Source organism: Haliotis cracherodii, unplaced genomic scaffold, assembly GCF_022045235.1.
Source record: "Haliotis cracherodii isolate W230 unplaced genomic scaffold, xgHalCrac1.p SCAF_17, whole genome shotgun sequence".
Taxonomy (NCBI): domain Eukaryota; kingdom Metazoa; phylum Mollusca; class Gastropoda; order Lepetellida; family Haliotidae; genus Haliotis; species Haliotis cracherodii.
The window spans coordinates 12,210,967-12,223,528 of record NW_027266272.1 but is presented as its reverse complement, the minus strand read 5'-3'; the positions used below and the strand labels follow the sequence as shown (position 1 = coordinate 12,223,528).

At 38.7% G+C, this 12,562-nt stretch overlaps 2 protein-coding genes across 2 annotated transcripts in view; one reads left to right on the top strand and one right to left on the bottom strand.

The window, feature by feature from the left end:
- Positions 1 to 1,812: 1,812 nt before the first annotated feature.
- Positions 1,813 to 6,944, bottom strand: LOC139464389 (F-box and leucine-rich repeat protein 13-like). The gene has a single exon (XM_071245917.1). It carries the CDS (start codon positions 6,401 to 6,403, stop codon positions 4,124 to 4,126), a length of 2,280 nt encoding a protein of 759 aa, XP_071102018.1. The 5' UTR covers positions 6,404 to 6,944; the 3' UTR covers positions 1,813 to 4,123.
- A 4,113-nt stretch (positions 6,945 to 11,057) lies between these two features.
- LOC139464899 (deleted in lung and esophageal cancer protein 1-like) overlaps positions 11,058 to 12,562 on the top strand; it is a 45,035-nt gene continuing 43,530 nt past the window's right edge. Inside the window, exons 1-2 of the mRNA XM_071246478.1 lie at positions 11,058 to 11,128; positions 11,861 to 12,103. Of these exons, the coding sequence (XP_071102579.1) occupies positions 11,876 to 12,103 (228 nt within the window). The 5' untranslated portion in view covers positions 11,058 to 11,128; positions 11,861 to 11,875. The remainder of the gene's footprint in view (positions 11,129 to 11,860; positions 12,104 to 12,562) is intronic.

Sequence of the window (12,562 nt, the reverse complement as noted above, 5' to 3'; positions counted from 1 at the left end):
ACAATTTCACCAAAAACTATAATTATAACTATAAAATGCAGAACAATAATATCATAGCATCTTTTTCTACTCTATATGGTTTTGCAAGAAACAGTGCACTGTTCATACCATAAAGTGTATATATCAATTAGGGCTGGGACGGGTAACTCGGGTACTCGGGTCGGGTGGGTACTGAGTAGGGCCCGGGTATCCACAGGACTACTCGGACCCGTGATTAGTCATGTGATATATTGTTTAATGATTAAAAATATCTAGAACTCTATGGTTACACTACAAGTCACTAATGTTCGCATTTCTTTCTGACTAAGTACCATTGCTACTGACCTCTATAGGTTAGAATAGAAATAACACTTCAGTCAACTTCGGTGTATGCATGACCAGATCATTTTATACATAAATTTAAATACATTTTACCAGGGCTACGTGTAAACAATTTTCAATCGGACCTTTTGTACCCAACTCTTGAGACATGTAGCGGGTACCCGGGTAGGGTCCGGTAATAGCGGGGTGGGTACCCGGGGAGTAAATTTGGACTCGTCCCAGCCCTAGCATCCTTCCCTTTCTTACATAATTTTTCTAGTGGGCAAAGGCAATTTGATTGGGCAGTAGAGTCTGTGTTCTCTGCATTCCATTGACTCAGAAATATTACCCAGTTTCTCATCAATAGATCACGTGAGAAAATTGCAGTTAAAGCCATGAGTGAGTTAGTGAAGTTAAAACATGGCCCTTTGAACATGTTGAAATCATTGCAGTAATATGGTCGCTGTTAGTTATTGTGACGAGAGTGAGTGAGTGAGTTGGGTGTAACGCCGCTTTTAACAGTATTCCAGTTATATCACGGCATGTCAGCTTAATGTGGGAGGAAAGCCCGAAGTGATGCAGGTCTCAGACGTTTACCACTTTGGTGAAACCCACGAGCACGGGTATGGTGCTGACAAACCTAGAAACATAATCGGGGCGAACCGGGATTCAAACCCACAATCATAGGTTTCTGGCGTGTCCAGGGGACGCAACTCTGCACAGCGCCTTAAACGACTGGGCCACCCGTGCCCCCTTATTGTGACGAGAGCTAAAAGTGGTACAGGTCACATATTTTTTTAACACTTTCAAAGCAATAACTTGGCCCTGATTATGTTTCTAGGTTTGTCATTTAGCCACAGGATCATATTAGATAATTAGAACATTATCTGCAGATCCTGGAATGACTAAGGGACACAACTCTTTCCATCTGCACAACAGATAAAAACTACCCAAAACTGTTTAAAATCACGGCATTTAAATATTTAACCAAAACAGCTGCAGTATTGTGTCATGTAGCTCATAGCCACTGGTATGACTTGAAATTATCAACGAGTGAGTGAGTGAGTTGGGTTTAACGCTGCTTTTAACAGTATTCCAGTTATATCACGGCGTGTCAGCTTAATGTGGGAGGAAAGCCCGAAGTGATGCAGGTCTCAGACGTTTACCACTTCGGTGAAACCCACGAGCACGGGTATGGTGCTGACAAACCTAGAAACATAATCGGGGCGAACCGGGATTCGAACCCACAATCATAGGTTTCTGGCGTGCCCAAGGGATGCAACTCTGCACAGCGAATCGCGGCGCCTTAGACGACTGGGCCACCCGTGCCCCCAATGATCAACGAGCCACATATGATGGATTAACATTTTGTTTCAAACACTGAAATAAATAATTGCCAAATTGTGAGAAAAAACTTTCCTATTTTTAAATTAATTCACACCTAAAAATAACACTATTGCTGAAAATAGCAGATCTTGTAAAATATTTCAACTAAATAATATATGGCTAAATTGTTACTACTAGTGACAAAAAGGAAAGAGGATGTTAAAATTGTATAACAACGCAAATAAGCATTGATAACTAAAGTAAAGAATAGACATGATATAAATTCAAATTCCCTTCTAAAACACAACAACATGATTAATAATACAGCTTGATTTCATAACACTGCAGAAATCAACTGAAATGAACAAAATGGTGACTCAGTGATCCAGCCATGAATTCTATTCATGAGATGATTAGTGCTTATCATGATACTTAACCACCCACTGCACAAAAATTCAAACATTATCAACAAGATTACCTGATATGTACCGGTATAGTCTCCCTAAAATATATAAATATTTTTTTTTTTAGTTAACACACCAGTACTCAAACATTTCTTCATAAACAAAAATACAAATACAGTGATCCCTCACGACAACGCTACCTTTGAGGTCCAAATAATTGATGACCATTATAGACGATCAGCAGTTTAACCGAGGTGGAATCGTAGGGGGTAGATGACCAACAAAACAGTATAGATAAACATTATTGAATGAAATTTTGAATATATTTCAAACATAAGTCCAGATAAACAATGAATACCTTTTAATAATCAGATAGTATAATAATGGGATTAACTTGCGTACTTCAGTTCGGATTTTTTGACTGCTATTTCCGGTGTTATGTGATCGCGGTGATCAGCTGATAATGTTTTTTGAGATGGGGAAAACATTGTGTCATTGGAAAACTTGAGTTTATTAAAAAATGTAAGTAAATTTTGGGAGCCATGCTTTACTGCGCACTCTAACCGAGTTAGCGCTATATTGAAGAGCGCAATAGTGAGGGAACACTGTATTACTAATTACTACTGAAAAATGCTACAACACAAATGCTGATTTTCAGGTCAATAATTCATATTGGTTTGATAACTATATTATTCTAGTAAGAAAAAAGCTCCATTGTTTTCATTCATCATGCATCTTATAAAAACTTGTCCAACTGTGCAATCAGTCGTATATGTATCCATGGTTTGTAATGCTTCTGTGTCATTATTCAATCAGTTGATCGCTACTGACGACAATTAATTCTTAATACCGTATTCGACGTAATAAGCGCCCCGCTCTAATAAGCGCCCACGGCGATATTTGCTAATATATTGGCTAGTGAGCAATCCCAATTAGCACCCCTTCTGATTGATCAATGTTCACAAGATTTATTAATTCGAGTACAATATGCACTCGTGTGTAAAATGCACCCTTAATTATGGGCAATTCAATTCCAGAAAAATATATCTGTCGTACATGAACATTTCAGGCTGTCAGTATAAACCGTGAAATGTATCTTTCAACTCGTTTCAACTGGGTTTTTTCACAAAAATAATATTCTTAATAGAGCCCCCTATTTCTAATTTTGAGAGCGCCCTGGGCGCTTATTACGTTGATTACGGTAACTGAATCAAATACAAATGCCTTAATCACAATATGAAAGAATCACACATACACCATCAACAACATCAACCCCTTATAGCATCATGGAAAACAACATGGCTGCCTTTGGACATGAATCAAGTCTTATCTGCCTTTATACTGATGGAATACCTTACGCACCAGTTTTAGTAGATCAGATCAGGGTCGAAGATGAGAATGATAGGCAAGACCTCATGCAAATATCTTTGCAACAAAAAGGTTTAGGAGTCAAAAAGAAGCTTCAAAGTCCAGTTTGAACAAAGACTAAGGAGAAACACCCCTAAACAAATATTCCCCACTATAAGGCTATAATACATGGTACGTACCAATGAAACAAAGAAATTCTTGAATGTATGATCCATCAAATAGCTTCTTTAGTTTATTTTTTAGTGCTTTTGGCTGCCATCTTTTACCTACACAGTTTCAGTAGGTTCAATTGTTCCCTTTGCACTCCGTGTTGAAAACTTTCTACAAACTAGAACTCCTACTTGACATCATTTTCAGAAGATTTTAGTGTCAATACTTGGACTATGGTTAGACAACAAAAAGTTACAAGACACATTTTGACTACTTTTGTTGTTTCCAACGGACTCCAGAAAACATTTCACCTGAAGCAAACGGATGATATTTTTTCCCCCAAAGCACATGCATATGAACCTTAAAAGATGGGAGTGTACCATACACACAAAAGGCACAATAGTAATTTAGTCATCAGTGGAAATTATGTTTTTAAATTAAATTCCCCTACTTTTTAGGGGCATAAAAATACATAAAACAAATAATTAAATTGGTTTTGCCTAATTAACATAAAACAAAAAGATTGGGATGGCATAGGACAATATGGAGGAGAGATTCATCTGAGGAGAACCTTGTCAAACCTGGAGGAGTCGGATGTGAGGAGTCTTCTTGGGGATGAGTGAGATGCAAAGGTTCCCTTGTTTACCATTGGCCTCAACCTGGGAAGTGTTGGTGATTTTCACATACCTATCGTCAATGTCTTTCACCAGCTCCAGCACCCCACTGAACGTTATCCTCAACTGATCCCCGACAGTCACCCACACTCCAATCAGAGACTTGCAGTCACGGAGGATACGCTGCAGGCCGTCGAGGGTGATGAGCTTGTTGCGGCAGATCATCAAGCTCTTCAATGACTTGCTGTAGTTTGCAATAGCGATCAGTGATCCATTCGTAAGCCTCATCGACTGGATGGCCGAACCGCCCGAGATGTCCAGGAAGTGGAGATTATGGCAAGACCTCACAAGAACCTCCACAGCAGTGTCTGTGATCAGGAAGCAGCCTCGAAGAGACACATACATCAGATCTGGGCAGTGTTTCGCCAACTGTTTGATAGAGTCATTGGCAATCTTGGAGCAGAAGCTGAGGTGAATGCTTGTCAGATGGGAATGGTTTGGGTGAGGGAAGAACCTGTTGACGTAGGCAACCTCTGCAAGCTGGGAAGCATCGTCTTCTGGTGTTGTAGGTTCGGAAGGATCTGTGGCTGATGCTGGTGAACACTCTGAAACACAGCAGGCAGACATCCCCTTTCCTCCTTCGTCTATCAAGATAGAATTTGGCAGTAGAGGCTGCACAACTAGAGACAAACCACTGTCACCACTAAGATCCATACACAAGCTTGATCCAATTGTACTGAAGGTCTGAACTCCTGTAGGGCTCTTAACTTGCCCAGAATGAGGGACACTTGGATCACACACAACACCTGCTGCTCCAAGATTCTTGTCTTCATCTGGATGGGATGTGCTAGTCACAGAAGCACTTGTTTTTGGAACTGATTCGAGAGATGATTCTTCAGTAGCTCTAGGGGCTCTTTTCTCTGTTGCATCATCTGTGATCGTTTTGGATCTGCATCCTCCTGTGTCTTTTGTATCCACACCTGACCCGAGGTACTCGTCTAGATTTATCTTAGCCAGGTAATGGCAGGTCTCTAGGGAAAGATTACTGAGCCATCGACACTTGGCCACAAGGAGAATGATACTCTTGGAAGTCACATGAATGCACTCGGTGAGGTTGACATGATACAGCCATCGACAGTGTTCAGCTAAAGCTATCACAGCCCGGTCTGTGATCCCAATGCATCCTGACAACCCAATCTCGGTCAATCGTGGACAATGTTCCGCCACTGCAGTGATTCCAGTGTCCGTCACACCATCACAGAAGTTGACATCCAAGATCTTCAGTTTAGGGCATCCACTTGCGATTGAACTCAGTCCGACATTAGTGATGTTACAACCTCCCTCGTGATGTAATCGATTCCCGATAAGTTTCTCAAGATTTGGGCAGTTGTCAGCCACATGCGCCACCCCGATGTCAGTGATGTGGATGCAGCCTGTTATATCCAGCTCTTTCATGTACGGGGAACTCTCTGCAATCACCTTCAGCACCTTGTCCTCAACTGGAGTATAAGCAAGACCAACATTCACCAGATTGGTGGCAGTGCCTTTAATGCTAATGAAAGCATCCTGAGAAATATACTGACAATGCGCTAGGACAAAACTTTTAATATTCGGGCAGTTTTCAAACAAGCTTGCCAAAGCATCATCAGACAGTTCTTCCGAATCTATGACTATAGTCTCCAGCCGAGGACATGAGACAAAGAGCTCCTTCAGCTTTCTGTTCAACCTTTCTGGCTCAGCTGAACATCCAAAGTCATCAAAGGACACTGACTTGAGTTTCTTCAAAGTGGACAGGTAACCCAGGCAGTTATAAATATTAATATAGCTACAGTCATTAATCTCGATTCCTTCCAGATCGGGATATTTTTCAGCAAGATATGCAATACTTGCATTACTGACTGTTGTCAAACTGAAGTTGATGGACTTCATTTGAGGACATGATATGTTCTTGTGCATGAAGGATCCATCAGTGAGATGAACAGCCATCCCGAAGTCCAGCTTTTCGACATGATGAGACACACTGTCAAGTAACGTGAGGAACGACTGATCCGTTAGGTGGTCTCCGATATGATCAAGGTCAAGGTGTTTCCAGAGGTAGCGATCGTAGCTGAGCTCGTACCACAGCTTACAAGTCTGTCTGACAATGTTGATGATGTCCTGGATCTCAAGGAAGGAGAAGATGTGGAGGAGGACGGTGTGGGGAAGATCACAGAGGACGAGGGAGTTGTCAGGGGAGGACATTGTCCTCTGTTGATTGGTTCTCAAAATGCACTTGTCACATTTCCATTTGCTTGTTCAAGATATCGAATCATGTTTTGCACCAGACTTTATCAGCTGAATCTTCACACATAATAAGCATGGTCAGCCTGCTAGGAAAACACCACCACAACTCTTTTCAGTGTCACCAGTAACTTTGTCCATATATTTCCATACAGACTAAAGCTAATGAAAGACTGAGGTTAACATTTAAAAATAGATGGCTTATATTGTGAATGTTTCATATAAACATTATGCCATCATACTATTTCATATATAAGAACTATATGTACATATGTGTCTTCTCACAAAGTGCATCTGGATATTAAGCATATTGGCCCCATTGTGCACATTTCAATAATTTGTAATAATGGTCAAAAGCTGTTGCTTTTGAATAAAAAAAAGCTTTAAAAAAAGTCATCCGTTCAGTTGAAAAGCCAAACTATTTAACACAGCTTAAGTGGAGGACCAAGGATTATCTTGCACAGATAGATTCAGCATTTCGGTAACCATGGAAACTGTCCCATCATCCATCTGAAACAGAAAGTAAGTGTTAAAACAATATTGCAGGGAATTATGACTATTACAACCCTGGTTGAACTTACTCTGGGGAAATCAGGTATGTTGCTAGGGCTGACTAGTGGGGAATTATGACTGTGACAACCCTGGTTGAAATTACTCTGTGGAAATCAGGTATGTTGCTAGGGCTGACTAGTGGCGAATTATGAGTATTACAACCCTGGTTGAACTTACTCTATGGAAATCAGGTATGTTGCTAGGGCTTACTACTAGGGAATTATGATACTTACTCTGGGGATATCAGGTCTGTTGCTAGAGCTAACTACTAGGGAATTATGATTATTACAACCCTGGTTGAACTTACTCTGGGGATATCAGGTCTGTTGCTAGGGCTGACTACTAGGGAATTATGACTATTACAACCCTGGTTGAACTTACTCTGGGGATATCAGGTCTGTTGCTAGGGCTGACTACTAGGGAATTATGACTATTACAACCCTGGTTGAACTAACTCTGGGGAAATCAGGTCTGTTGCTAGGGCTGACTACTAGGGAATTATGACTATTACAACCCTGGTTGAACTTACTCTGGGGATATCAGGTCTGTTGCTAGGGCTGACTACTAGGGAATTATGACTAGTCGCTACAAGAATTACAAGTGGGATGTGAGCAATTTTTTCAGATGTCTTAAACCTATTGTCCTGCATTAATTATTGTTGTAAACTGAAGATATTTTAGCACCAAGAGAGTTTTGAGTATAGACTGCCAGGACTTTTGCTAGGGCTAACTATTGGGGAATTATGACTTTTGCCATAGCATGTTACTGGTGATACTATGGGGGTGTGGGGTTGTGTTCGTGCAATCATAAATGTTATACCAAAATAATAATTAGTTATTGAATCTAATCATTTTTTAACACTCATTGTGCACAGAAAGTAACAATTTCTGATTTTTTTTACTGCATTTGTTAAACATTGTACCGATGCCATAAGGAAGAATTTGTTTGCTTCAAGCCATGCTTCATGGCTGAAGGGACATAACTGTGATCCATAAATGAGGCTTTTACAGTGCTTCATTCAATTAAACATAAAACAAGTTAACGAGAATAATCAGTCTTGGTTATCTTCGAAAGTGGTTCCATTGGGAGTAAAAGGCATAATTTTGGTGAAATTACATAAACGTATTTTTATGTGGTTTAAGAAGTGATGCCTGTTTGTAGTTTAACACTGCATGTACCAATGTCCCATCTATAGGACTGCAGCCATTAAATAATCGAGTCTATTACCCATAATCCCCACAAGGGCATGTGCTGAATGTGCATTCAAATTTTGCAGTTGTATTGTTTACTATGGTAATTGTCACTATCCCTGTCATAACATAGCTATAACGTGTGACAGTCAGGTAGTCTAATGGTTTAACCGCCACTTGTCATGCCGAAGACCTGGTTTCCTTTCCCCTCATGGGTAGGATGTCACTTTGTGTGAAGTCCATTTCTGATGTCCCATACATTTATATTGTTGGAATATTGCTAAAAGTTACGTAAAACTCATTCACTGTGAAAATGTGTGAGGGTGGGTTGGTGAGTGGGTGGGTTGGTGAGTGGGTGGGTTGGTGAGAGGGTGGGTTGGTGAGAGGGTGGGTTGGTGAGTTGGTGAGTGGGCTGTGATTCGGAGAGTGAATGACCTGAAATAAAATATCCTCCGACTTTGGTGTAGCCATAGCAAGCACCAAGGCCTGATTTTAATGAGATTGAGAGCAGTCCAAAGGATTAGTGCAAACCGTATTTCACTGGTACTCAGAGTTTGTTGCTAGTTGTACTTGAACAAGACAAAAACGTTTACTTTGTTTACATTTTCTATTTTCTATCAGTTTTATTCAGTTCCAATTTGTAGTAAAATTAAAGCATTGAGAACTGGTTCAGAATTCTACCATGCATTGATAAATGCTTAAGACCCCGGTTCCAAATTAAAATAAAGAGGTATCTACTATGCAGCGGGACTTCATCAAATTTCAAAACACAGTAGGTTTATTCCCTAATTATAGTTCTCAAAACTAGTCTATGAGTCTTCTTGTCTTGTTGTCAGCACAAATTGGTCTCAGGCTAGTGGACTAGCATGCATTTCGAAGGCCAACTGTATTTCCACACTTGATGACACTAGAATTACACACCTTGACAACATACAGGCTCTCAAAGCTATATGAATACAGAACACAACACAACAGGTTTATTCTAAAAAATCACACAAAGTGATACAGTGAACAACCAGCTATTTACATTTTCTATATATATACATTTGAATACACAGACAGCCTTCGAAATTCCCACTTGTAAACATCTTAAACATTTGTCTTGTTCAAACAGGACTAGCTACAAACTGTGAGGGTTAGTGATATAAGATTTTACACTAGTCCTATGGACGATATGGACTAGTCCTCAAAATATACAATTCTAAGGCTGCCAGGTCAGGTTTACAAAATACTCTTTGGTTTGCATGCTTAATTTCAAACATTGTGTTATGATACATATATATTTTGTCAAGCACTGCAAGCAAGTCAACACCTACATGTGGCAGGCTCAATTATGTACATAACTTTTAATTAAGATTTATTAGTAAGTAGTAAGGTTATATGGCCTTGTTACCATTTTAACTAATTAGTTTCTTACGATATTTGTATTATTAGAATATATTATTAGTTATAATATTAGTAAACCTAAATATATATATAAACTAAGTAATGGAAAGTAAATGTATGTCTGTATGCTTGATTTAAGTTGGTAAGTGCAAGTGTATGCGTGTTGTATGTCTGAAATGAGTGGCTGTTGTACTATATATTTTTATACACTATTTTACCATAGGATATCACTTGTATATAGTATTCTGCATTTGTATTTCTTTATTATGCAGATTTCTCAGTGGCAACGTTCACCGTACAATGATTGTCACGGTATTACCAGTTCAGGTATCACCTATCTGGTATGTAATGTTCGTTATCACTCTATATCATATTAATATATTTTGCATCTATGTATTGTACGGATACGTCTGATGTATTGTGTAATTAAAGTAAATGCTATTCATTTCATGGAAGTGATATCTATATTTTAGAAATTTAAAGAGTAACTATAACGGATTGTATATATTTATTTCTCTGTTATATTTGCTTATGTTGTAGTTAATGTTTCAGACTGAATTAAGTGCGTACATTCGCACCTATAATACAACAAACATCATCAGCCTCACCCCCCACAGCTGTTTGTGATTATTTGGCCAGTAGATCACCTACTCCACTATCGGCCAACACAAGCACAGTTACATACACCTCTTGTGCCAATGTATACCCACATAAAACACTGTAAATATATATCATTCATATTAAGCGAGACCACATTGCACATTTTTGCACTTCTTCTGTTCTAGTATAAGCATGATATTACAGATCTATATGGTTACACTACATATCATCTACGTGGAGCATGACCAACTATTCCCCGAAAATGGAATTGTAAATAAATGTTTCCATGGTTACCTTCAGCCTTGATAATTGTTGACTTCTGTTGATGGGAAGGTCCTGCCTACACCTCCCTCCACCTGATACACCTGGAAGAGTGAAGGAATATTTATTAGGCAAGATGCTGTGGTGATACATTGGAAAAGTGAAGCTTTGTTTATTAAGCAGATGGACTGGAAATGTGAAGGTATGTTTTGCATGTTTCGTATAACAGAATTACATCCCCATTTTACCGACAGATAACCCCAGGAAACGGTTCATCAAGGATCAACTGTATGCAATACTTTCAACATGGCCAGTGGACTGTGACTAAATAAGTCCTTTGTGACGTCTGCTCGTGGTGACAGCTCTGGGATAGCTGTCGATAAATGTACACAATGAAACTTCTATAGCTAATTTTTACAGGATTTAAATATATTCATGTCATACGGGAGGCTCTGCACACAATACCAAACGTTTTTAGTTTTGATCTGGTGTAACAACAAGCAATTATACTCTACGTTACATTTCTCGTGAGTCAGCTGTCAAATGCATTGCGAGTTACCTCCCTTGCCGGAAGTACTCGGAAGTCAGTTGGAGGAAAGAAAGTGCCTGACAACGCAGACAACAAAGTGAGAATATAGTCTGCTTTGCAGATGTCTTTTCATTGATCATACTTGTAATTTAAGGATACTTGTCAAAGGTAATTCGTACTCTAGACATGTTATGCAAAGGAAAGTGTTTCCAATGCATGTTACCGACACTTGTATTAAAGAGTATTAAAGATTTACTAAACGGGCACTTGTCACAGTTCAATTGTTGAACTTAAAGTTGCCTCGGAGGTCCAAACTTCAGTCATAGAGATCATGTTTGGTTAATTTCCTGATGTGGAGTCATTAATAACATTCCAAGGCAAATGCGGTTACATTCTTTGTTGTCGCTTTTATTATTGTATTTACATTAACTTGATGACACAAATTGATAAGCAAAGCTTAGACCATGAGTAGCATCAACATTACTGAGTTCATTGACATTCAAATTGAACAGTCTATTCACATTTACCTCTAAATTTAGTTGGAACTCAATGTCAGAATTCAAAAGCTTTAAAGTAATGGCGTGAAGCACATTTTGACATCATACTTTTTCATAGAATAGTCCACAGAAGTCACTTCATAATAATAATAATAATGATAATAATAATAATTTCTAATTAGGCTATGTTTATGTAAAGAAATACTAATTTTCAAAAACTTTGTTTGATAATGTTAAAGAAACTATCAAATAACGACATGCAACAATATACATAGAATAATATAATTATATGAAGCTACAGGAATGAAAACAATGAGAGAAGTGACAATCACTGGAAAGTGTCTTATCAATGACTTGGCAATAACAACCATGACAGGATGAGTAAATGTATTTTGTTTTTTAGATCAAGAACACAACGATGGGGAAGACAAACCCTGAGCCCCAGAATGCCTCGGGCCAGGAGCCTCCAATGTATCTACAGAGGCCGTCAACAGGGCACTCTCAAGATGTGCGGCACATCCTGGCTAAATGTTTCCGGCAGTTATACACTCGAGATGCTGTAAGACCCGAGACCGTGAAGAATCTTCAAGTCTCAAAAGGAGGGGATGACCCATATCACGAAAGATATGTTGACTCTCTACAGAAGGTAATACAGTGAAAATTTGTTAAGTCTGTTTATTCAACATGTTTGTCATGTTAGTGGCCCTGTGAGTGTCTGTATCAATATTATGGCTTCACATCAACAAAATGCTGTATTTCTGGCGATCGTCTGAACACCAATCTAAGTTACCAAGGTCTTACTAGCATGTATTTTATGTACTTGTTATAAAGTGTACTGTAAGAGATTATTTAGTTTTACAGTTACACATTATTTTTCAGTAAATTAATATATGTATATAAGGCCAGATAAATTTATTTTCATAAAACTTTTGCAAAAGTAAAAAGCTGGGTATCATTGAAAACATGTCATGTTTTTATGATTGTATTTTGGTTAAAACTTTATATCAGAAGGTTCTTTTTCGGAAATTAACCTTCATAAACAACTTCATTTTTTCCCCCTGCCTTCTTTCATGTTGACCCAGACAACTTTTGAATTAAGAAAAAA

Coding starts and splice junctions, on each gene's coding strand:
- LOC139464389 (XM_071245917.1), bottom strand. CDS start 6,403: ATGTCCTCCCCTGACAACTCCCTCGTCCTCTGTGATCTTCCCCACACC.